We start from the raw sequence: 25,921 nt of genomic DNA, 5'->3' as shown, positions 1-25,921 counted from the left end.
AGGAAACTGGACGGGACATGCCTTTCTTGCACAGCAGAGGATGCCTCTGCCTCCGGTCTCCTCTCCATCCCGGGGCAACGGCTTTGTGGCGGGAGGGCACCCCTCCGCCCCGTCTGTTATTCCTCCTTTCGCGATACTTGCTCGGAGGCGAAAATGCTCCTGAAACTTGTTCGAAGGCTCGCGCATAATCGGTATGGGGCGTCTGGGAATCCCGACTGCCAGCCGACTAGGGAATCCCACGCGGCGATGGAAGGGCTTTTTTCGGCTCTGGGCTCGTCGGAGAGCTCCCCGCCCGCCCTGCCGCGACCGCTGGGTACCACATTCCTGCATGTGGAGCGCGTGACGTCAGCAGCATCCCCATCGCTGCATCCCTCACGCCTCCTCGCGGTTGCCATGGCAACCTCCTCTAGTGATGGGGATGGTATATTTATAGAGGAAAACGCTCCTTTAGTACGGGGGAGGAGGAGGCATTTGGGGCTGGGTTCCAGGAGCTTGTTTGCCCTACGAAGCCTGGAGAATTAACCCATTGACATCTGTGAGGTTCTCCGTTTGCACCAAACATTCAGAGGGATGCTTTGCAATGTGCTGCTTCCCAATCTCTGGATGCAAAAACCTGTGTGCGTGACTGGGAGCTCCTTGATTTCACTAGTGACATCATTAATTCCTTGTTATAGCTACAGCTCTTTTTTTGGGAGGGGGAGGGTACCTCTGACGACCATCCACTCCACCCTTTGTTGCTATCGCTTGTGGGTGTCAGTTGCCTTTTTTTGTTCACAGCAAGAAGTATTACTCATGTTTATGGTCATGCTGAGAGACTCCTCTCCTGTGTGCAGATTTGTCTGCCTGAAAAGCTGGGGGTTTTGCATTTTGTGTAATTGCCTCTGCCACTGACTTAGGGAAACCTGAATGGCAGGATTTCTCTATGTGTAACCAATGGGAACACGGAGCAATTTATGTCTCAGAACACAAGGCTTGCTGAAGTTTAAAGAGTAAGTTTCAAGAGGTTTGTGTAGATTTGAATGGAAGTGTAAGTGGAAGACTAAAGAATTTTAGTTCATATTTTCTATCCTGAATTGTTGTGTTGATTCAGTATGTGGAAGCAGGGAACTTACTGAGGAATTATTAAGAAGGGGACTGAAAATAAGGCTATCAGTATTGTAATGACTTTGGATAGACATATAGTGCAGCCCCTTTGCAGTATCTCAAAACAGATATTGTAGTGATGGAAAAGATGCAGAAAAGGGCAAGCAAAATGTCAAAAGGGGTGGAGCTCCTTTAGGAAAGACTAAGGAGTTTGGGGAATTAGAGAACAGACAACTAACAGTGGGACATGATAGAAGCGTATACAATTATGTGTAGGGTGGAAAACTGGATAAAGAGGACTTTTTCTCCCTCTTCCATAATGCCAGAACTTGCAGGCAGCCAGTGAAGTCGGTGTAGAGTTGATTCAGGAAAAACTGACAGAAGCACTTCTTCACTCCAGCAGTGGAATTGACTACTGTGGAGTATGGGGACGGCTGCTAGTTGAGTTGGCTTTACAATTCTTCAATCTTTCCTCATACAACTTGTTTTCCATACCCCAGACTATCTTTGCTGCCCTTCTCCAAACCTGTTCCACTTTTTCTACATCCTTCTTAAAATGTAGGACTCAGAACAGGATACAGTGCTCCAGCCAAGGTCTGACTGATTTGTTGAAGAGTAAAGCTATTACTTCCCATGGCATGGATACTATGCTTCTGTTAATACAATATAAAATTGCAGTAGTGTACTTTGCAGTGGCACCACACTGCCCACTCATGCTCTGCTTGCAATCAGTTGTGATGTCAAGATCCTTTGTTCATGAATTAGTGCCAAGCCAAGTATCCACCATCTTGTAACTATGTATTTGTTTCTTTTTGCTTAAATTAAGAACGTTGCATTTATCTCTGCTGAATTTCATTTTGTTTCAACTCAAACAACCCATTTTGTTTCCAGCCAATCAAGATCAACTCATTACCATTGGACTGGATTCTAATTGGTAGTGACTTCTGGGATTCTCTTTAGATATTGCCTTGATTTTCTTGAGAGGAGCAGGCAGCTGAGCGATCAGATTTGGACCTGCAAGAGTCCCAACTCTGAGACACTTCCTGTGCGGGGTGGGGGTGGGGACTGGGGTTTGGGCTTGGCAGCTCAAGTACCTGTGGCTGATGTGGTCTCTTCCCAACAGATGGCTGAGACCTTCAAGTAACTGAGTGAAGATCCAACATGGCAAGTAAGTGACCCCTGCTCTCTTAGAGACTGGGTTATGTTTCTTTCTCTTCTTGGCATGAGGGTTCAAAGAATAGGACAGTAAGGCTCAATAGGTTCTTGAGACATTGGCTTCGGCAAGACAGAATGCCAAAATTTGCAACCTGGAATATCAAAAGCTTACAAGTCCCCCACTGGCCAACTAAATACAACACATCTGTGAAATGATACAGAATAGGGACCATCAACCTTTTCTGTAATGAGAGTAATTAAAAGCCCAAGCTACTCAAACATACAATATATAGTTAATATTAATATTAAATATTAATATTAAATATCTATATGTTAGAAATTTATAAATAAATAAGCCAACTTAATATGTATACTATATAAATATTAAATTTGATTCCCCCTGGTTGCAGTTTCTTCTGCCCAGAAAGACATGGCAGGTCCATTGTTTGAGCTTTCCAATGTATCTGAAATCTTGCAAGGGAATTCTCTCCCAAGATCTTTTCCTGGGTCTTCTAGTGACTGCACAACATACTCTTCAGTCGCTGATGAGCTAAAAGTAGCTTGCAAGCTACCTGTTCAAGGCCCTGACACAGAATATTTGACATAATAAACCAGTCATCCTATGCAATGAATGACATTAAGTGTATGTTTTGTTCTATATTAAAAACAGAAAAAGTGTATTTGAGATGAGGCCTCTCTGTCCAGATCACAATCTACAGTGTGATCCTATGAACAGTTTTTCTGAGAGAAAAATTCTAAGTTGACCTGCTTAGGATTGGTCCCCTGGTAGTACAATAGTTTGGAAGGGTGGGGGCAGAGAAAGAGACTTCAGTGAATCAGTTGGATGTCTTTGGGCCAGCCTTCACTCCTGCCTGGCTTGGTGGCCCATGTCTCTATGCTGAGGAGTGGGGGTACTTCTGTTTGCTGTTCTCTTGTGTGCTTTGCAGCTTTTCTGGCAGCCCAGAATGCCCACTCTGTTCTCAAGCGCTTCCCTCGAGCCAATGGCTTCTTGGAGGAATTCCGGCAGGGCACCATTGAGCGGGAGTGTGTTGAGGAGATCTGCAGCTACGAAGAAGTCAAGGAGGTGTTTGAAAACAAGGAGAAGACGGTATGTGGCCACAGAGAGAGGAAAAGGTCTGAGTGCTGGGTTTTGAAGTTCAGTGAGCAGGTGGAAAGGTGTCTCTTCTGTCCTTGCCAAGTGACTTATTCTTAGCTTCTCCCTGTCCATTCACAGGAATTTGTGTTTCTTTACATTCTTTATCATCCCCTCTATTTCCTAATCTTGAAGATGATCTGATTTCTTGGGGGTATTTTCTTTTTTTTAAAACATAAAGCAGTGTCAGGGGCTCCATTTGATTTCTCCCTGATCTAAATCCCTCCTCAAGCTCCTATTGGACCCACAGTGGGGGAGAAATACATGGTATAATGGTATTTTTTTCTGCTATGTGGCTAATAGTAGCTTCAGGGGGTAATTTACAAATGCCATTCTAAGCAGAGTCACCTCCTTCTAAGTCCAGGGCAGTTTTCCTTTCCCAGTCTGCTCCTGAGTTTAGACTGAAAGTGTGTCACCCAGCAAGCTTCCATGGGAGAGTGGAGATTTGAACCTGGGTCGCCCATATCCTAGTCTATCTACTACACCACACTGGTGCAACTGTTTAGGATCATGAAAATGGTGTGCATGAGGGAAATAGCTGCACTTCTCTCTCCTCACCCCAGAGATGTTGCTGCAGTCAACATCACAGCCATCTCCATGCTTTCAAGTACAATAAAACAAAAATGGCCCTCTCTGGATCACATCATTTCCATTTCATTGTATCACTGTGATGCTAACTAGGCTTAATCTAACCAGGTGGGTGATAGAGTGCTTGGTGGTCTAAATCTGGGAGAGGCAAGGCTGATTTCTGGCTCTGTGGCACACTTAAGTGGTTGTGGATCTTTGGGCCTCCATTCAGAAAACAAAAACACTGCAGAAAACAAATCTCACTCTGTGAACAATGTGGTTGTAAGGACAAATACATTGTTTATTATGGTTTTAACTTAATTTTTCAGTCTTTGTGCCATTTTTAGTGTCCCAAATTGACTGAGGTGGGGCATGTGAGAAGATGGGGTTGAGGTGGTCTTTGTGGAGAGAGAGCTGCTGCTGCAGGCTTGGCCATGAGATAGATCTCATCCAATAGTTGTAGCTGCTTTCCTGTTTGGTTCCTTGCTGCTTTCCAAGAGCCCTTAGCTCCTGTTCCCATAATGCTCTTGGTGATAGCCACTGACTTCCTTCTGTACTCAGGAAGATGCCTGTGGAAGGCATTGGGACCTGCCAGAAGAGCTTTTGTTGATCACGGCTTTGTTTTATTTCCCCATGCAGATGGAATTTTGGAAAGATTATGCTTATTCTGTCAAGAATCCCACAGAAGGCACAGGGCGGTCAGATGCCATGTATGTTGTAGTGCCCTTGCTAGGTGTTGCTTTGCTTATAGTAATTGCCCTGTTCATTATATGGAGGTGTCAGCTCCAGAAGGCCACGCGCCACCGTCCTTCTTATGCCCAGAACCGCTACTTAGCCAGCCGAGCAGGCCGCAGCCTCCCCAGGGTGATGGTGTACCGAGAGTCCTCGCACAGTCAAAGTGAAGCCCACTGCCAGCGGGACCCAGGCAGCAGAGGGGCTGGCAATGGCCGGTGGGGTCTTGGGTCTACCAGCCAGCCAGACAGCACCCTCCATCCCTCCGATCCTTCCGTCTCTGCCCTGATGAGATTGTCAAGCGCGACCCCACCACCTTCGTACGAGGAGGTGACCGGGCATCCTGAGAACAGCAGTGGCGAGGAAACCAGCTTGTCTTACAGTGACCCGCCCCCCAAGTATGAGGAGATTGTGACCGCCATTCCTGGCCCAGGGAAATAGTAGCCTGGTGCTGCTCTCCATATTTATGTTCGACCAGAAGATGCCGTCACGGAGAAGCCTTATCCTTCACACTCACCAAAAACTCCGGCGATAGCAGATTCCATGAACGCTCCTCCCTTTTCCAGCAGGGGGTGCTGAAGAAACTGTCAAGGTTCCAGCGAGCTCAACTTTCTAGTCTCCTGGGTATACAGTTATGGAAGGCATGGGGTGGCGGTGGTATTGACACCCCTGGTGCTCCACTGTGGAAGGACTTCCTGTGAGAGTACAACACGCTTGCCTTGGGGGTGGTTTCGGGATGGTTCTCTCATTGCTTGCCAAGGGGTAGCTACATTCCTCTTCCCTCGCATGCTGTAAGAGGAGGCGGTTGGCAGGGTACTGGGCTTGGGTTTTTCAGTGCTGGGTCTCCAGCAAGGCGCGTGACATTCCCCTGCATTTGCACCTGCCTCACTGCTCTTGCCAGAGCTCACCTGGGCCTGCTCAACACCTGCTGGGAGGGGCATGGCTCTTGGGAGTCTGTGTATCCAGGTCACAACCAGCTTCTGATCAGGCCTTTTTTGTGGCCTGGGAGGAGAGGGTGGGTGGGGTGCTCTCAGCTTTTCACTTGCTCACTGCTGATGTGTGTTCGTCCCGGGATGTGTTTGACCACTTCTTATATGTGCTGGATGTGTGGTCGTGTGTACCATTTCCTGTCCCACCAAGCACAGCTTTGCACAACCAAGGGAGTTGGCTGGGGAGGGGAAAGAGCAGGAGCATGTGGTCTCTCACTGCCCCTCCCTCCCTCTCCCTCACTTCCCACCACTCCAGTGTTTTCCTTGTCTTGAGCCCCAGCAAACAGAGAAAAATGTGGGTCTTTTTGAAGTAGCCCAAAGCAAACCTCCTATGACTGTGTTTCATATTCTTGTGTTGATGGTCATCATTGTCTTGATGTCTCTGAGCAATTGTTCTGTGAAACTGCGATGGGGGAAGGCTTGCGATGTCTGTCTCTTTCCAGCTGCTGAATGAGGCCTCATTTTCGCCTTGAGTGAGCCAAAAGCCTCGTTCTTTTTCCTCCTCGTTGCTTCGTAATGCATGTCTTCCTCTTCCTTCCTGTTCTTCTGGGAACTTGGAGCCTTGCTGGAAGTTCGGAGGCTTGTCTGTTCCTCCCTCTGTGCTCTACTGGAATGTCTGCTTCACCTTGTGAGCGTGTGTGAAAGCAGACACTTGTCACAATCCAGCCCTTCTGGCTGGCTTTAAGTGTTGCTTCTAGATTGCACTGTATATGCCCCAGAGAAAGGAGAGTAGTGGGAAGGGGAGATTCATGTGCAGAACCTGCGTGGGCTATATCCAGTCTTTTCTTAAGCTGAATAGAAAGGATGAAACCAGCGGAATCTGTTTCCGCTTAAACCTCTTTTTAGCTGAGCTTTCCTTCATTGACTTTTGCTGTCCTCCCCCATCCCTCCTTTTGGATATTTGGAAATGGCCACTGGAGCCCAGGGGTCAATTCATACTTACTCGAGCCTTGCATTCCCCGCCTGTCCTGTCAACAGACGTGCACTGGGAGTTCCATGCATTGAACTAAGTTTCCAGGTATGTGCAGGCCCAATTTGTATTGTATTGTGCAGAGAGGAGGCTTTAGCCTTTCTCGGTGCTGTGTCCTTGGCTGGAAACAGACCCCGGAGAGAAGCTATTTGCCCTATTGGGGAATCTTATATGCATGGCTACATATGCATTTCCCCAGTGAGGCTAAAAGTGATTCGCTCAGTTATTTCAGCTCTGGAAAACAGTGCAGAGATTGTAGAGGCTACCCATGTGTTGCAGTTCTGATCTGAATGTTGTAAGGACCCATGTTAGAAATGAGGATGTGTCTGACTGGCTCTTTCAGCCCCTTTGTCTGCTTTTTGCTGCACATGCCATTGTCCTGGTTTCTTTCTGCACCTTTCTGAGAAGATGGTGACCAGTCCAGAATAAGGTACGAGTTTGAATTCGATGATATTGTTTTCCTATTGCTTCTCTCTGGCTTCTGCAAAGGCTTTCCTCTGCTGCTAGCACTCCTGTACTTGTAAGGGCTCCTTGAAAAACATTGATCCTGTGCACATGGAAGACAAAACAAGCACTATAGTCGAGGAAAGTCTCTGCAGCAGCAAGAGAGAAGCGCAAGGGGAACAATGTCACAGGATCCAGTTCACAGTCCCCCAGCAGAGGCCTAGGCAGGGAGGTGCTGCCTCCTGTCCCCCTTGTATGATGCTTCCTTTCATGCCACAGACAAATGGGGCCTATCTCCTTCTGCAACGTGGTAGGGCTGGTTCAGGCTCAAGTTTTGCTCAGTGATGCCCCCCCAACACACTTCCTTGTCGATGGTGCTAAAGTTTAGTCAGGTGTGTTCACATGTATGTTGCCTTTTTTTTCTTTGTAGACATTTTATTGAAAGCAAAGTGTACATCATGTAACATGAGACATGAAGTTAATTTTTTTTTTTACATGGAGCCAACCAGATATCATGGAACTGATACCCACAAATCAACAGCGAACGATATCCAGGCTTTAAAAAAAAAAAAAAGACTTGTGGTTGGAAGGATTCCCACCCTTCCATATTTTGGGGATTTAAGGCGGGCAGAATATAAATGAGAAAGAAGTAAGAAATTAAAAAAAGACACACAAAATTGTCAATCACTCCGTTCCCTTCCCACCTTAGGTGAGGATTTCCTCAAAGGATTTTGGGGGGCAGGGGGATGGGGTGGGAGGACCAATAAGCGTGAGGCGGATACTGCAAGCCTCTCTGCAGGTATCCTCTGAATATCATACATGGAAGAGTAGGACTGGTAACGGAATCGTGTTGTTGAAGGTCCTTTCATTAGCCTGAGAGTGGGGTTGTCAATTGCTCAGGGTCCACCAAAGCCAGAGCAGGAGGCTGGCTTCTAGTTGCCCGTCACACTGTTTACAACAAAGAGCACATTGGAGACTTGCCTGCCTCCTCCCCGCAGCATATTTTGGGCTCTCTGGCGCCTCCTTTCCCCTGATTTTTTTTTAAAAAATCCTCCCTTTTATGCTGAGAACAGCAGCATAAAACACTAACCAAAGAAAGCTGTAGCCATTTTTTTTGCCCTGTAAAACCAGGAAGAATTGAAAAGTGTTTACTCACTGCCTCAGCCAAAGCAGCTTCCAAAACAAAACAGAAAACTGGGCAAGACATTCTGGTGACACTGTTTAACTGTCCATTCGTCAAGCATGGATAGCAGATGACATGCAGGCTAAATGCGGAAGTGACGATGCTGCTGGTGTTGCTTTGCAGGTGCATGTGTGTTCTATATTTAAATTCCTAATCACCTTTTGACCCGTTTCAGGCCTTCAAGGCAGCTTACCAGTATGATGATAGTGATATTGGGCATTTCAAGTGTTCAGAGACTTCAGTTGCGCTAGGCCTCACAGCAGCTTAGTAAAAAAGTCCCTGTTGTTATCATAAAGCAGATGAGGTGAGATTTGGGAAGTTCCCAGCTTTGGGCACACACAGCCACTTGCCAGGGTGTTTCAATAAAAGCATGAAAAATCGCATCAGAATAAATTGCGGGTCATGCATCTTTGCAGGTGCAGAGTCTTGGGCGAGACCTACCTGGAACTTTTGAACATAGCTTGGGCAGCCCAAGTTGGGCTTCTGCTCCTCGTGAGAATCCTGAATTTATGTCAGCAGCTCCTTTTGGGGTGGGCCTAGCACTTTTGTGAGGTTGACTTCCATGCAAATTTCCATGTGGGCTGATTTTCAGAACGCAGTGGTGTGAATCCATTCCTGTGATGAAGAAGTGCAACAGCACTTCCCTACAATTCCTGTTTTCTTATACTGTTGGATGTTGAACCTTTCGCCAAAGCTTTCATAAAAGTCAGGCAGCTGGAAGACAGAACTCCTTCCTTGCATTCAGACATAGAACTAACCCCCTGTGTTGGTCCACATCAGGTCTCCCATGCCCACCCCGTCCACTGTGAAATACAATAGTGAGCTGCTGGTTTGTGGCCTTCTGTATTCAGGTTTCTGGGCCCGCGGTGCTCTGAGCCTGCCTTGTTGTTGGTCTGTGTGGCTCCCTCTTCCTCTGAGTCTTTGCTGCCAGGACTGTAAACAAAGTGCCAGAGAATCTTGCTGGAGGACTGGCTGGAAAGGGGAATGCCTCTTCCATCCTCTTCAGCTTTCATGGTAACAAACCCTGCAGTTGATACTCTGTAAAGCCCAATCTATTTCTGTGAAAAGAAATTTATTAAAAAACAAAAAAACCCACTTGCAAACTCATTCAGTGTAATGTTTTTAATCCTCTTGAGCGCTCAGTTGAAGAGTATTCATCCATTTTTATCTTGTCCTTCAAGTGGCATTTATAGTTCTCCCCATTTTAGGGTAGGTAGAGAGGGGGGACTGGCCCACAGCCAGCTTCACGGCTGGGCAGGTATTAAACTAGGGCCTCTCTGTTTAAAGTGCAGTGTTCTGTCCGCCGGACCACACTGGCTCTCAAGTTAACCCTTAGGGCTCAATTAGGTGAGAAATCCAAAATGCTTCCATGATCCATTTTCTGGGCTAAATTAAATTGAAAAAAAAACCACCACATTTTTTGAAGCTGCATTAACTTGTTTCTCCAGCAATAATGCAGAGTCCAGTCTAAGCCGTCGGCCCTTCACCAAGTCAGCAAGGGTCAGCTGAACCCTATTGAAAGTGGGAAGCATGATGTAATTTAAAACCTCAGGCTTTCCAACTAGTATTACTTCTGTCTTTTCTGTGTTCAGTTTCAATTTGTTCACTTTCTGCCATTTAACCATAGCAGTTAGGCAGTTGCTCAAGACTTTTACCATATTGCCAGGGGATTTGGATACACAGAGAGAGGGCTGGGTGTCATCAGCGTATTAATGAGATCCATTCCAAAGCTATGAATGATTTCTCCTAATGGATTTGCATAGATATTGAATAATACGGGGGATAAGATTGTGCCATGTGGAATCCCACAAGACAGCTCCCACTCTGAAGATAACCGATCTCTGACTGCAAACCTTGAGTCCAATCCATGATGAACAAGTTAATCCAATTCAAGGCAAATCCCGATACCTGCTTCTGCCTCCAAACACCTCAACAGGATGGCATTATCAGAGGTTGTAGATAGATTCGTTAGAAGCAACAAAGAAGCATTGCCTTTGACTATAGATGGCGGTCATCAAGGGGCCATCTCCATTCCACAATCCATCCTGAAGCCAGACTAGAAAGGGTCCAGAGTGGATAAGTTAGCCAAGAAGACCTGGAGGCAAACCTGTTGCTTACCTTGTCTGGAAAGCAGGTGGGGTGGGGGAAGAGAGAGAAAGAGGCAATCCACAATGTATCCCGTGCCAGGTTAGGCATGGCAGAGTTATAGGTTACCCATAGTTACTGATGTGATAGGTTAGGCAGAGGATAGGGGCAAAGATTTTGCTTACACTTGCTTATTCAGACATGCTGCAGACCCCTCCCCCCAACAAAATGAGAGGAGATGGGAGCGACCCATTGTGAGGAAGGAGCCAAATTCTCCATGGATTAGATCAATGACAGTAGGGCCAGAATGGGAAGTTAAATGGGCCCAGGAGCAGGTCCAGCAATGCTGCCCCTCTGGCTTCGGTGCTAAACGGTGATGCTGCAGAGATGGCTCAACTCAGGCCTGGCCAGTGGTGGGCAGATTCTCACTCACTGCCTCCTGCAAATGGGGGGGGGGGGGGAAGGCTCCAGTATCAAAAATCAGCTGGAAGAGGGTGATTTAGAATGTGGGGTCCAGGCTGTGGTGTAGCTGTTGTGCATGCTCCATTTACATTTAAATATAGACTCACAACACTAAAACATCCCTGAAAAGGATGAAAAACCAACCCAGCCACACATCAATCTCTTTGCCCACTCCTTTACCCTCTTTACCCTCCACGCATCTGACGAAGAGAACTGTGATTCTCGAAAGCTCATGCTACAGTAAAGTTGGTTAGTCTTAAAGGTGCTACTGGACTCTTCTATTTTGCTGCTACAGACTATAACACAGCTAACTCCTCTGGATCTTTGCCCACTCTGCAAGGGAGAATTTTAATTGCCTCTTAAATTGGAGACATTTTCTCCCTTCTTCCTCTAGTTTTGCGGAGAGGATGGATCCCTTGGATAAGGGGCACACTGTACAACCCCTGAGAGTTTCACTCTAACTCTATGTGTGAGTGTGTGTGTGGGGGAGTTGCATCCCAAAATGCATTTCCCATTGAAATCCATAGAAACAACTACTCAACTGATTAAAATAATTCCAAACACAGACATCATTTAAATAATTAAAGACTGGAAGCTGATTTTTAAAAATTTTTTTTGCACAGTTCTACGGGATACCTCCAAGATGCAGTGCCTGAATCGAGATCACGACACCCACTGCATTTGGTTGGCATTCAGTACCAGAGCCCAGCTGCAATTAGGTCAGGGAAAAGAAAGGAGGGGGGGGGGCAGGGCCAAAGCAGGGCCTGTGGTGGGAGGGGGGGGATACATTTTCCCCAGGCCAGAGACTGGGGGTGGTAGCCTGGCCTGCAAGCTCTTTATCAACATTTTGTGTCATTTGAGAATAAAAATAGACACATTATGCATAAGAAGGGATTGTATAACTAATTTCTGCCAGGCACAGTGAGATCTATCTGTTACATTTTATCCCACCTTTCCTTCAAGGAGTTGAGGGTGAACATGGTTCTCCTTTCCTCAATGTTATCCTCACACTAACCCTGTGAGGTAGGTTAGGCTGACAGAGACGTGCCAAAGGCTAACCAGTGATTTTCAGGGCAGAAAGTAGATTTGAACCTGGATCTTCCCGTTCTAGTCCAACATTTCTATGTTACACACGCATACACACGCACACAAAGAAAGATGCTGTAAACATGTGCAGAGTGCCTTTCCTTTGCCACTGATCGACTCAGCTTGGAAAAGTCTGTTACTTTTTTTTTTTTTTAAAAGCGAGCGGCAGCGTGGCAGGCAAAAATCAACAGGTGAAGCTTTCCCAACAGGGAGCGGTAGCGTTTGACTGCTGCGATTCTTCCTGCCCCGCGGCCTCTCGCCTTGACAGTGGAGCCCGCGGCGCTTCTCGGGGCAGCTGGCGGTGTCCTCGCGGCGCTGTAAACCTGCCTGCCCTTCCGCGATCCCAGATCTATTTCTGGCCTTGCTTTGCTCTCGCTCCTGCAGCGCCGCGCACAGCAGATCAGAGCTCGGGGCAGGGGCGGGGCGACCGCCGCTGGCTCCAGCCAATCACGTCCCTCAGCCCAGCAGAGACTGACGTCAGGGGCGGCTGATGAGAGGGTCCGTGAGCTGTTGGCCGATTGCAGGTGCGTAAAAGTCCCATTGAGAAAGTGGGGAGAGCGGGAGGGCCCGGCAGCATATTTTTGGGAGCAACGCCGGAGTTGCTGGATCAAGTTCATTGAAGGACACGAGCCCAAGAGAGCAGTCCTGGGAATTGCCTGCTGGGTTAGTGCTCTGTATGGCCAGTTGCTCAAGGGCCGAATGCCTCCATGCAACTGCCGTGCCACCCCTGGCAAAGTGTATGCGGGTCTGTCCCAACATTGCTTAGCAGTTAAATGCTTTTCAAGTTCCAAACGGCAACAGTTCGGACTTCCAGTCAGGATCCCCTTTCTTAGGGTTGCCAACAGGCCTGGAGAAAAATGCCGTCTCTTCAGGTTGAAGCTTTTTCGTGGCACGGAGGTAAATGACATCCCGTTAAGCCTGTATTAAAGGAACACGACTTTCCCCCCAGGCCTGTGGCAACCCTACCTTCACTCCTCTGCACTTCTGCCATGTTTGGTGTGAAAGGCCAAGCAAGCCCAGTGCTGACCTGATTCATCACTAGATGGATCAGTGTGGGGTCAGCCCAAAGGGGCAACAGTTGTTCATCATTCTGTAGCCAGTCAAGCAGGCTAGAAGGCTTGCCCTTTGGATTGGACTTGTTCACCAGGTGCTATGAGGAAAACTGCCTCTGAACATTTCAGTTATGCGTACAGTACATGCTCAAGGCAGCTTACAAAATACAGCAACATTGCAATTACACAGTTAACAAAACTATAACATTGCAATTACAGGCATACTGGATACTGATTCAAGGCCTTTCAAATGCTTTCTGGAACTGAGAATGATTACAATTGATGCTGTCCCCTGCTGTGCCTTTTGAGGGAGAGAGCTCCATAAGCAATAGGGGGGGCCTCCTGGGGAGGGGAGAGGTAGAGTCTCTGTGCTAGGCCTGGAAAACCTTTCACTGGCTGTGTTAGAGCAGGCTGCTGGGCACTGGGACAACAGAAGAAATTGTAAGGGTGCAGCTCCCTTGACAATGCCTGGAGAGCCCCATTTCTGTCCTGAATTTTACAGAGCTGAACAAGGATGTTCAAACATACAGCAAAAGCTGCCTCGTCTATAGCTTAGAAAGTGAGCTGGGCTGGGCTAGCATTGCTCATTGCGTTCCCAGCCTTTGTTGTTTCCCTTCTTTCCTTGCCTGCGTCAAAACCTGATCCTCTGTACCGATTCCTACAGTGCCTCGTAGAAAGCAGAGCCGGCCCTGGTTTGGGAGCTCTTGATGGTTTTTAGCAAAGCATCATTGGCTCACTCCAATTGAGATTTGGCTGGTAGAAAGAAAATGCCCTGGCCTGCTAATATGTCTTAGCAGCTTGAAAACTGGCCACTGCCTTACAATGAGAGTAAGCTCCGATGGGATGATGAAAAGGGTAAAGCTGTTTAAAAAATGCTCTGCCAGTCTGTAGTGTTTGCATTTAGACATCCACCAAAGGTGTGAGTCTCTGAGTCTACCCAGGGATTAGGAGGCTTGTGCCAAGCTGTTTGCCCCCCCCCCACCCCCTTGAGCTCCAGAAAGGATAGAAGCAAATCTGCCTTGCAGGGAACCCCTGCGCCCATGGAGTATGTGTGGGTGGAGTGGAGTCTCAGCCTTTTTGGAGAAACAAATTTCCCGTCTGTCCACCAGAGGGTGCCAGGGACTTTTGGTATGTATAATTTCCTCTGTGCTGTTATCAGACAGCATTTGATTTATTTCTCCTTCCACTTCTTCCAGGGGGCTCTTATACTCCCCCCACCCCATGTTGGAATGGGCCTTGCTCGAGGGCACCCCCAAAGTACAGAGCCAGGAACTGAACTCATTGCAGTTGATGATCACACACATATCCCCTTCTGAATGCAGCAGTGTTCCTGTCCTCCCCATAACTGTAGGGGCCCTGAACCACATTTGGGTATGCAGCGAGTATTCTGAGCAAGTGGTTTGCCAAGGCAGAGAGATTTAAAACAACTTCTTCATGGATCAGAATGCAGGTGCTGGGGCAGATGCCTATTGCAGTGTAATGGGGGTTGTGGAGAGATTCACTGGGATGCAGAAGGACAGGAGGGGCTCCAGAGGAGATGGCAGCTTTTATGAGATCAAGGAGGCGGTGACTGCTTCCGACCTGAATTTTCACTTTCATCTTCCCCTTTATTCCCCCTGATGGAAAATGCCCAGGAGCTCACTCAACAGTCTGATGCTCCATCTTTCTCGATGCACCTATAAAAAGAACAGGACTTAAAAAAAAGAAGCTGACAGCCCGAGCAAAGGTTTTGCTGAAGAGCTTTTGATGCCAGCCTCCATTCATAACCCCAAATTTCTGGGTCTCAGCCCTTGTTAGATTCTGTTTTATTTATTTCAGGCCTTGAGGCAGTTTACAATTTAAAAGCAACACATAACCAAGATTGCCAAAATGTTTTAGAGCAGGTTGGGGATTTTAAGCTTAGAAGCTGCCCCTTGGATGGCTCTTGGAAGGTGGTGGGGGCCAGTGTAGATGCATCCCACACCTGTCATCCCTGTCACTGATAAGAAAAAATCGCCCACCTCAGTCTTCCCCTGGGATGGCAGTTCATCAGAAAAGCACATAGGTCAAAGCACACAGGTCAAATCATTGCCCCTCCTGTCTCTATGCTGTCCCAATCTTGGGCAGAATCCCAGAAGGATTCTCTTACATCCCTTCCGAATTGCAGGTAACACATGGCCTTTTCTTTGCCTAAGGGAAGGGTTGTAAAAATCAGAAATCAGAATGTCCCCCTCCCGATAAAAAGAGACAAAGAAAATTCAGTGCAAATGAAGAGATAAATCATGTCTTTGTCTTTTAATTTTTTGAGTTGGAAGGAAGAGGTACATGTTTTATATCTACAACCCCAAGAAAGAAGAGAATGTGGCCTGTTTGGAGTGTGCCGGACATGGCCGATTTGGACTTTACAGAAACCATCAGCAAAAGCATGCAGGTTCCTAGCCGGCTGAAAGTAGCGGATGACTCCAGCTCAAGATTCCCAAAGAGAATGCCTTCAGAGGACTTCCCTTCATCTTTCCAGATGTATGTTCCTGATAGGCTTCTGCCAGCAGGTACAGCAATGTGCCTATTTTGGATCTGAAAATGTGCTGTTCATGTAGCATCCTTGATTGTATGTTTGTTGGCTTGGTCACTAAACAACAAGGCACAAAGGCCAAAGCACGTGGGGCACTAAGGTTGGGGGACAAAGACTACTCACATGACGCACCTCTGTATTCTGGTGATGTGGGGAGGGAGCATGCGGTTGTCACATAGAGTGTCTGGAAGTGGCACACCTTGGCCTTAGCACTTGGGTGCAAGGTGGATTCAATAGGGGAGGGTCACATGTTTAATATGTACAACCTCTTGATTTACTACTGCAGTGACCTAGGGATGCAGTGGCCAAGGAAGCCACTTCCCGGTTCCAGCACGTTTAAAAAATGAATCTCTCTCTCTCTCTCTCTCTCTCTCTGTTGCTGCTGGCTATGCCCTCTGGGACAAAGCATCTGTAGCTAGATCTTTGGTGCAAGTTAATCCATTTATATCTGCCTCCACTGCATTTTGCGAGCTACAGACTTTGTCCTTTGAAGGGTGAGGGAGCAATATGAGAAAACTGCAGTTAGATAGAATCACTGAGTTGACTAATTGTGCAATCCTCAGCAGCCTTACACCCTTCCAAGTTGAGGATGGCACTGCAAAAGTCTGAGAGGTCTAATCTGCATTCTCTACATGGCTCTTGCCCCTCCAGACCTGTTCTCGGAATGTCAGGTGTGTTCTTGCCAACCTTTAAAGTCCCTTTTGATGCCTACAGAAATAAATGAAGAAGGCTACTTGGATCTCTCCTTGTCTTCCCCCCCACCCCCCAGTAAGAACTATTTCGTTATGGGGCTGATAGAGATACTTTCCCAACTTTTTCCCTTTCCCCCCTTCCCTGTAGAAACAAGGGACGTTGCTTTCAGGCCCCTCTTGGTGAACCAGATACGGCAGCATTGCCTGGCTGTTGCTGACCCTCTTCGGGAACCTCCAGTCCCACCCACAATTTATGAGGAGCATCCTGTTCTGAGCATCACTTCCAGATCTGGTTCTCAGAAACGCAAACGACCGGTAACTGTGTCCAGAACAGACTTGGGTTATGGTTGTCAGATAAAAAGTTGGCCATAAAGAAGGGAGGGGGGAGAATAGTGGTTTCCCAGGCCTCAGTGGAGAGGGAGAAAGATTTAGAGGCAGTCTTAGTGATTCTGGAGCCCTGGACTGCCGGAGCCCTGGATGGGGTGGGTGCAGGGGGCTGTGGCAGAAGCCTGCTCTTTTCCTTTTCAGGAGAGACAAAAGGAAGTACTTCTTCACACAGCACATCGTTAACTTGTGGAACTCACTGCCACAGGAGGTGGTGATGGCTGCCAACTTGAAAGGCTTTAAAAGGGGAGTGGACAAATTCATGGGGGATGGGGCTATCAGTGGATACTAGTCATGATGGATATCTACTCCCTTCAGCACCAGAGGCAGCATGCTCCTTTGTATTAGTTGCTAGGGAACACGGGCAGGAGGATGCTGTTGCAGTCCTCCTGCTTGTGGGCTTCTTGACGGTAGCTGGTTGGCCACTGAGTGGACAGAGTGCTGGACTTGATGGGCCTTTGGACTGATCCAGTATGGCTCTTTTTGTTCTTATGGTCCTTCTTTGAGGCAGTGGCTAAGAGTGGCAGGACTCTAATCTGGAGAACTGGGTTTGATTCCCCCTCCTCTGCTTGAAGCCAGCTGGGTGACCTTGGGTCAGTCACAGCTCTCTCAGAGCTCTCTCAGTCCCACCCACCTCACAGGGTGATTGTCGTGAGGATAACAACAACACACTTTGTAAACTGCTCTGAGTGTGGCATTAAGTTGTCCTGAAGGGCGGTATATAAATCAAATATTATTATTATTATTTTTCCTTCCTCATGGGAGCAATAGAGCCATGGGTGGTTGAGGTCCCCCCCATGGGTCTTGGGACAGCTGCCCCTGTTTCCCAGTAGCTAAGACCACCTTTGAGATTCAGCATTTGCAGAGCAATTTTTGATAAGGGCAACAGGAAAACTTCTCTCCAGACAGTGAGATCATCCTTTTGGCACCTTCTGTTATCGCCCGCTGAGAACCAGAAACACTACACCTCTTCTGTACGTAATGGGAAAGGACAGGGTCGGCCTGATTGTGGGGGCAAATGTCCCTTGCTCCATGAACCATACCCTTTGGCTTGGTGCCATTGGGTGCATTTGAAACCAGGGCTTACTGCTTGCGCTGCAGCCAAACTCTTCTTGGAGTCTTCCTGGAGAAAGGGCTGCAGGGGTTCTCAAACGCACAGCAGAAGCTGTTGGAGATTCTGGGGAGTGACTCTTTTTTGCTTCTCGCTTCCCACAGGCTCATCAAGGCAGAGCTCGGAAAGAGAGAATCCTGAATGAGACCTCTCAGCTGGCTCTGTGTGGTGGCAGCCGGAGGCGTGAAGGGTAAGAAAAAGCAGTGTGTGTGTGTGTGTGTGTGTGTGTGGTCAGAGGACCAGACAAGCCACAATCCATCTTCTTCTTTCAGAGGTTCTGCACTTACACACGAGAAGGGGGGTTGTATTCTGAAGCTTGGATCCAGTGGAACATTTCCACAACCAGAAGGATTTCCACCCATGGAGCACGATTTTCTTGCTTCTTTTCAAAAGTCTTCCCACACACACACACTTCGGGACATAAGATAGAAATATTTGCTGGAAGCCAGTATTTCACTACACGTTGGTGTTTTGAAGGCTAGGCAGGTTTCTCTTAAGCAGGCAGTGCCAGAGAGAGTAATAGGTATGGTTGTGTATGTATTTGCCCTGCAGGCTGGAGACAAGCTTGCCCCTGGCTCCAGCCCCCCAGTTTCCTCCGTTCCCTTTGGAGGGCAGGATCTACTCCCTGCAGAACACCCTTCAGGCCCTGCATTTCCTGGGACACCAGCTGTTCCAGCTGTTTTGGAAGCCTAGCCATCCCCCACTCAGGTGATTCTTTCCAGCTTCTAACATGGGGCATGAAGCCAGCATGTGCTTTTTAATCCACGGGCATTCGCTTGGTGCAGCAGTGACTGAATCTCTGAAAATGACCCTCACCTCTCTGCACAGCCCTTCTCCCTACCTGATTTTTGCTGTCCTTGGATCTGCACTTGACCAGACGATCCCCAGCACCATATTTGGGGGGGGCAGTAGGGGAGGAGAATCTAACACCTGGCTCAATGCCTGCAGTTCGAGCTTTGTGTTCTACATCAGTAGGCCACCCAAACCAGGAAAAGCTGGATTCTCTGACCTGCACAAATTATGCACATGAACTGCAAGTTTATATATGCTTTGCACATTGTGCATCATTTATTTTATTCTGCTTTTCCTAGTCCCACTGAGCTTTGCCCCCGACTGTCAGAAATCTTTTCCAGTCTCTCTTGGGCTTCTTGTTCCTGACCTCCTGACTTGGAACCCAAAATAAAACCATTAAGAAAAGTATTTCAGGAAAATATAGAAAGCGGGTAATATGATGGTGATAAATTTGCAGTGCCCTTGTACGTGATTAAGCTGTGGTATTTTCAGTGATAAAGACTCCCTTTGCTGCAAAAGCACTCAGAAAATGGCTCCCCTTTCTGATCAGTGTGCCGGCCTTCTGTGGGCTGTCTCTTGGCATTAGGGTTATGCAGACAGGTACATGTGCCGTCTTTTAATGCAATTATTATAACTAATCCATTCTAGTGTCTGGCTCAGAAGTCAAGAAGATTAGAGGAAAAGGGGAGAGTGAACAGAGTGACTTAGCAGATATTATTTATTAATTACTTATTTAAGACATTTCTATGTTGCCTTTCCACCCAGTTTAGGTTCCCCACCGTGGCGAACAATCCAAAACAAGCATATGAAATATATACTATAAAAACCATTAAAAATAACAGTTGAACAAAACACAGAATTAAAACTCATATGCAGAAAGGAGGATCAGTGGGGGAATGCCAGATGAAACAGACAAGTCTTCACCTGCTGGCAGAAGCTAATGATAGAAAGGGGTAGGTAGCTCTCCATGGGGAGGGAATTCCATAATTTGGTGCCATGACTGAGAAGGCTCTTCCTTGGGTTGCCATTCAACTAGCCTCAGTTGGTGAGGACACGCTAAGAAGGGCCTCTGAAGATGACTGCCGTGGTCAGATAGGTTCGTTTGGGAGTAGGTGGTCCTTAACAGATGTTGGCCCCAAACCATATAGGGTTTTAAAGGTTAGTATCAGAACCTTGAATGAGGCAGATATGTAAATGATAGGGACATTTTCTACACAGCAGAGTTCCACACAGAGCTTGACCTCAAAGGGATTGCGCAGATAGATCCATCTTTCCAAAGTGATGATTACGCTGGGTTGGGAAAGAAGGCTTTGATTTAATTCAGTGTCACTGTAGTGCCTCTTATTTGCTAACTATTACTTTTCTTTCTCTGGTACTGTGCTTGTACTCAGTTCCGACATCCTGTGCAGCTATGGTTTATTTTAACTATGGCTAGTTTGTGAAACCAGGATTCACCTTACAGATGGTGGCTCATAATTGGGTTTGCCTTGACAAATGTTGGCTTGGCTGCTTATCCTTGGAGGGCTTTACCAGGAAACAAAACAGGATTGAACCAGGATTAAGTCAGGACATCTGCTTTCATATATCACACAAAACCGTAGTTAAGGCTGACTGTGGATAACAAACCACCTTCAGGTCCTGGTCTGACAGACTCTAACTAACCTTAGTGAAGTAGCCTATATTCAGATAAGCACACACTAATCATGATGTTTAATTAAGCCACTGTTTTGTGTGATATCATTCTGAATTAAACCTTTATATGTGTATCATACAATCACAGAAGAGAAACACGCCGTGGCAGAGACAGGCTAGGGTCAGATGACATGATCCATGAAATATCAGAAATGAGGAGAGATTCGAGATCTCTTGGGTTCTTAAATTCATTGCTTATCCCCAGAACTGCAACTAGCTCAGGCTGGAGAAAAAAGACAAGCAACCTCCATGTGCAAAGAAAGTGAGGTTAAAGGGTCTATTTTTTTTAATGAAGTGAGCAGGTGAGGAGAGCTAAACTGTACTCCTTTCTATGTCTCACCTCATGACCCTCTTTTTCTTGCAGCCTTTTTCTCCCCACGAAGCTCACTTCTAGTATTGGAGCCGGGCTGGGAGAAAAATGCTTGAAATACCAGAATGCAGTGAAGTAAGGTTGGGGAGGGAGAGGGTAAAGGGTTTAGCTCCTTTTGCCCATATACTTGGTTTGAGTTTAAATGAAGACTCCTGCCTCCCACTTTAGGCTCCCCTGTTGTATTTCATTGGACTTCATTACCTACTTCCTTGGGTTGCCCAGTGCCTGCTGCTGTCAGTTGAGCAAGTAAGAAGACTAGTTGCCCATAAACTGGGGACCTTTTCTGCCTGAAATTTGGCCAGGAGGATCCCTTGAAAGGAGGAGTATAATAATCTCATTCTAGCTGGGTGGGGAAAACTATCCAGAAGTGTGTTTCCTACTGAAGCCAAGAAAAACAGATTAAAAAAGGATTAAAGCAAATGAACACATGTACTAGTGACAATAAGAAAAAACCAAACTAAAACTAAAATGGGGAAAAATGTGTACCTCTCCAGTGGATATTGCTTATAGTAACTTTTTGAAATGGGAGTGGCAAGTCTGGGGAGGGAAGAATGACAGACCAGTGATTCTAACTTAAATGCTGCGCTTGATGTGCTTGGGACAGCCCCCTTTGTCATGCTCCCACCATGCAAATTCTCTCTCTCTGCACATTTGTGGCCTTGCTTTATTTTTCATTGTAGTTCCCAGGAGACAAGCATGATCTTGGAGAGCTCCCTGGAGGAAATTGGCACAACCGAAGTTCTGGCAATGAGAAACCAAGTATGGGAAAGAGTGCCCAAGAGGGAGGCTTTGTGTTGGTCCTTCCCCCAAGGTGGGGGTCCCCCTCAGTAGGAGAGGCCTCTGTGAGGGTTGCCTTCCTTCCACCAAGGCATCCCAGGCCTCCTTGCCTTGCCTGCATGGTGTCTTCTGCTCCTGTCTTTGCACAATCCCTTACTGCTCCCCCCCCCCTTTTTTTAAATATGCAGTTGGCCAAAATCTCAGGGAGGCTTCGAAGTCTGGAGGAACAGTACACAGGGTGGCGTCAGAAGGAGCTGCTGGTCTACTCCGTGCTGGTCTCCACGTGTCTTCTCAATATGTGGCTTTGGCTTCGGAGATGAGGATGTGAACCTGCAGAGAAAGCCACACGTAGGATTGGGAAAGGATGATGCGTGTTTGCACTTTGTGCTTTTTAGCTTTCACTGACCCTCTTCCTAGGTCCTCTGGGACTTAATTTCCTGGTTGTAATAGGAGAATGGACCGAATGAGATGCACGTGCCACATTAGAGGAAGTGGGATGGATGTGACAGTACGCGCTTGGTGGCTTGAGTGGAAGGCAGCAACTGTGGCTTATTGTTCTATCTAGCTGCAGTTGGACTGGTGATTAGTTGAGCTTGGAGTCCTCCAGAGATGTCAAATGCTCCAAGGAATGATGATGGTTACCCTGCAAATTAGGCAGCTCTTTCACGAACTAGCTTTGAGTGCAACTAACCCACCTGAGTCCTCATTGGATAAAAGCCATGTTTCAGAAAGACTTCAGGACATTTTGGGCTAAGGCAGCTCCAACTGGAATGACTCCAAAACAAGTGGACGTTTGAGTGCCCTGAGATGATGGCTTTGGGAGTCAGTGTTTTCTAATGTCATTTGTCATCAAAACGAAGGGGATGGGTCTACTGACAAAGGCTGAGAAGTGTCTTCTATCACACTGAATAAGGGTAGGAATTCATTAGAAGATAACAGAAATTGCCTCTTTAGTAAAGAGTTTGGAAGCAGCATGCTATATAATCTACTTCAGTGTCCATTGTAATCTTCTGCTAAGTGTTTGCGGAGTCAGTACTGAATCTTCAAGAAGTTTAGACTGTTTGGACTTCGCTGATGCAAAGAGTTCTCCTCTGCAAGGAAAAGGATTTGTAAGACTGATGTTCTTTTGATTGCAGTGTTATACCTATAGGGGGTGTGCATCTGGACTGCATGTCAGTAATTAGTAACATTTGAGTGTCCTGGATTATTAATAAAATTATGAGCATATGAAGCTTATATCCAGTCAGACTGTTGGTCCATTTTGCTCAATATCATCTACACAGTGGATCTTCAAGTTCCCAGGCAGAAAAAAGTTCTTTCCTAACTCCAGCTGAGGACTCTCACAATTCCAGTAGATGGGATTCCCAGCATTTTTGAGTGAGCGCAGAGATTCTCTTAACTGGAGACAGCAGGGGCTGGACCTGGCACTTCCTTAATTCAAAACACGTACCCTGCCACTGAGCCACGGCCCTGCCTAGTAATGTTTGACACTCATGAAAAGTGCCAGGGTGTTTGTGCTGTCTTCTCTGCAGAGTCTCTGATCTATGTGTACACTTGTGCTCTCTGTCAAAGGTTTGGCCCTTTAGGGACAGGTAAAATTCCTTTCCGCTCAGCCTGAAGGGAAAGGGAAGTTTTGGCAAGGGGACTCTTCTTGAAAAGTTTATCCACTACTCTCCAAAGGGGTGCCACCATTCCTTATGAAGGCCGTGGAGGTGCACAGCGGCAACATTTTTTGGCCTTTTGTATGCAGCTGGTACCCAACCTAATTCAGATGGCAAGCCTGCAGAAACATTGCTGTTCGAGGGGCTTGCATGTGTTGGCACGAGTGTGCGTTTCAGAGTAATGGGTTAAGGAGCTTGCTTGGAAGAGTATGGCCCACCTAGGTAGTGGAATAATCCCATACTGCTCTTTACATCAGGCAATTTCAGGATTATGGGTTTAGTAGAACACTTCTCCTGCCACCCGCCCGGGAGGAGGTGGACCCAAATTAAGTTTTTTTAAGACCAGAAGATTTCAGTGGGAATGTTTAGCATTAAAACAGACACGGGAAAGGCTTGGGGGGGGGGGAAGGCCTTGGTGGTTAGGTGTGGGCATCTTGAACCTTTTAAACAGAACTGGAGGGAGTTGAATGTGGATCTGCCAACTGCTTGCGAGCAACTCATGTGGCTTTCTCGAGGTAGGTTGTCTGGTGCAGAGCGACCTCAGTTTCTCCTACATAATTCTTTATCCCAGAGGCTTAATTATTCAATGCTTGAAAATCACTGGGAGATGAAAACCAGGTGAACGGTTGCCTGCTGTCCCGCCTCCTTGCGTCGGTGGTGTCACTTCTCCCAGTTCATCCCCTGTGCAGCTTCCGTGCCGTCTCCCTTTCCCTCAGGAGAGCCTTGTTGTGTATTTAACAGTATGTTTTGTAACTGAGACGCTCTGGGGAACCAAAGGCCATGCACCAAAGGAACAGAAACGGATAGGTTGTTGCCCTTCCAGCCTCAGCAGTGCTCTCTGGGCCAAACTTTTAAAGAGTAGGGTCTGGGAAGCCCAGAGCCAGCTTGGGTTCTTGGCAGCCACGTTGCAGGTGTGGGGAATGGCTATTAAAAATAAAGCCTAGCCCTTTGAGCTCGGAACTTTGCTGTGGGGGAAAAGGTCTGCCCCCCCTGCAGATATTTCCAAATTCAAAACAGTGCTGAGGGGAAGTTACTTCCGCATTTTTGCTGCTTTGGAGTATTTTTTGTACATGGAGCAGCAAAAAGAGAGGATTAACACCTTCCCAGTGCTGTGCTTGATAAAAAAAGCCTCGGGTGGTGGTGCAAGAGCCCTTACTCCGCCTGCATTCCGGGCCCAAACCAGCTCTATTTTTAAATAGTTTTTCCTCACAGCTGCAATGGGGATGTGGGAAACTGGACCCAACTCTTTAAAAAGTGAGCATCTAGTCCATGTTAACTAGGTCTATTTATCCTTGGAATAAAAGGTTACATTCCCCCAGTTCCTACCCTTTGGCTTCTCTGTCTCCAGAGGAGGCATGAGGTATCCTCCAGGCTGTTCTTTCTGTTCCCAACTAGGACAAATGGCAGAAGGATCGGCAGGAGAGCTTCCTCTCAGGGTTGCCAGGTAGGGCTTTGGGCCCTTGTTTACACATTGGGCTGGAGCCCTGACTGACTATTGCCTGCTTACAAATTGAGCATGGAGGTCACTGAAGTGCGAGGTTGCTCTGTCTTCCTCCCGCTAGGCTGTATATTCTGGTAAAATAACCTTGGTGCTGTGGAGAAAGGCAGGTTTCAGTTGCCAGCGGCAACTCTCTTTGGAACACTAAGCCCTGTCCCTTTCACTGGAGGGCTGCATCTCCCAGGTTACTTAATTTTGAATTTCTGAGCTGGCAACGTTAGCTTTTTCCTTCAAACAGCTGGAAGCTAGGCTGGAAATTATGTGTTTTGCATTATATGTACATCTGTGGTTCATAATATGGTAGTGATGAACCAAAGGAGTTCTGGGGTTATATGCAGTCAAAGACTTTTGGAAATTGTCACTGGAAAATGTACATTTCTCCATAACCCATAAAGCTTCTATTCACAGATTTACAGATTTTTGTGGGTAGGGGTGAGGGAGAGATGCAAATGTGTCAACTACTTTAGTTGCTACATTTCCTGCACGCCAACCAAGTTGTAGAATCTAGCGTCTAAGAGGAACTGTATCCTGCTAGCTAAATAGGTACATTTGTTGGCACAATTCCAGTGGTAGATTGCATCCAGGACGCATCTCAGCCTCTGTTTGAAAAACTACAGAAGGGTAGGATGATCTGCTACCTTGCTGAACGGAAGCCAGATGAAGGGTTAAATAGAAAGACAGCTGAGGCAAGAGGAGAGGAAGAGAGCCTGTGTGTAGCTCCCCTTTCATCCCATAAGACACAAAGCAGTGAGCAATTAATTGGTATGAAGTGCACTATTGCTTGCAGTTGGAGTCAGGTGTGCTGCAGTGAGAGGCACATGCTTGGAGAAACTGCTCTGGCTTTTGTTCTGCCAGAAGTTTTTGCGATCTTTTAGCTCTTTGTGGTAGCCATGATCCTGGTACTACTGGCCAGGCTTCAGGGGCTGCGAAAGAGACAGCGAGCAACCAAGCAAGGCAGAACTGTGCTCCCATGCACCTTCCATACTGGGTCATCTTTTACTACCCCAGCCTGCTGAAGACACTACAAAGTCCTTGGAATGAGTTTTGGACACTCCTGATTATCCTGGCAGCATTTCAAAGCAGCACAGCCTGAGGGGCTCTCACAAGTCATCACAAACTGTGCCAAGAAGGGAAAACCTGGGCCCAGAGAGTGGATCGCCCTGTATTGCCACCAGAGTTAACTGGAATCAGCCACCCCTGCTGGCCAATCCTTTTCCCATGTTGGGTTGGGCTCCCAGATACGGTGCTGTGCAGGATACCTGATTGTGAGTAAAAGAAGGGAAAGGAATTCCCTACACCTGTTCTAGATGTGTGTGTTTGTGGGGGGATGATGACAGGGGGCTTGCCATATCATGCCACCATTTTGCCCTGTACAAGTATTGCTTGATAGAGGCTGCTTTACACAATGCATGGCCCCTTATTACTGTCTGGT

General features: G+C 47.2%; 2 protein-coding genes across 2 annotated transcripts; both read left to right on the top strand.

Moving 5' to 3' along the window:
* Positions 1-246: 246 nt before the first annotated feature.
* On the top strand, positions 247-5,131 carry PRRG3 (proline rich and Gla domain 3). Its single transcript, XM_054995850.1, has 3 exons — positions 247-421; positions 3,186-3,346; positions 4,598-5,131. Exons 1-3 carry the CDS (start codon positions 247-249, stop codon positions 5,129-5,131), a joined length of 870 nt encoding a protein of 289 aa, XP_054851825.1.
* Positions 5,132-12,400: 7,269 nt separating this feature from the next.
* LOC129341353 (mitochondrial fission factor homolog A-like) lies at positions 12,401-22,525 on the top strand. Its single transcript, XM_054996502.1, has 8 exons — positions 12,401-12,433; positions 13,987-14,089; positions 15,249-15,489; positions 16,353-16,519; positions 17,804-17,889; positions 18,252-18,407; positions 21,234-21,312; positions 21,519-22,525. The coding sequence occupies exons 2-8, from the start codon at positions 14,009-14,011 to the stop codon at positions 21,648-21,650; spliced, it is 942 nt and encodes a 313-aa protein (XP_054852477.1). The 5' UTR covers positions 12,401-12,433; positions 13,987-14,008; the 3' UTR covers positions 21,651-22,525.
* Positions 22,526-25,921: the final 3,396 nt, after the last annotated feature.

This window comes from Eublepharis macularius, chromosome 13 (assembly GCF_028583425.1).
Source record: "Eublepharis macularius isolate TG4126 chromosome 13, MPM_Emac_v1.0, whole genome shotgun sequence".
Taxonomy (NCBI): Eukaryota; Metazoa; Chordata; class Lepidosauria; order Squamata; family Eublepharidae; genus Eublepharis; species Eublepharis macularius.
The sequence above is the reverse complement of the archived record's forward strand: the minus strand, read 5'-3'. Positions and strand labels throughout refer to the sequence as shown.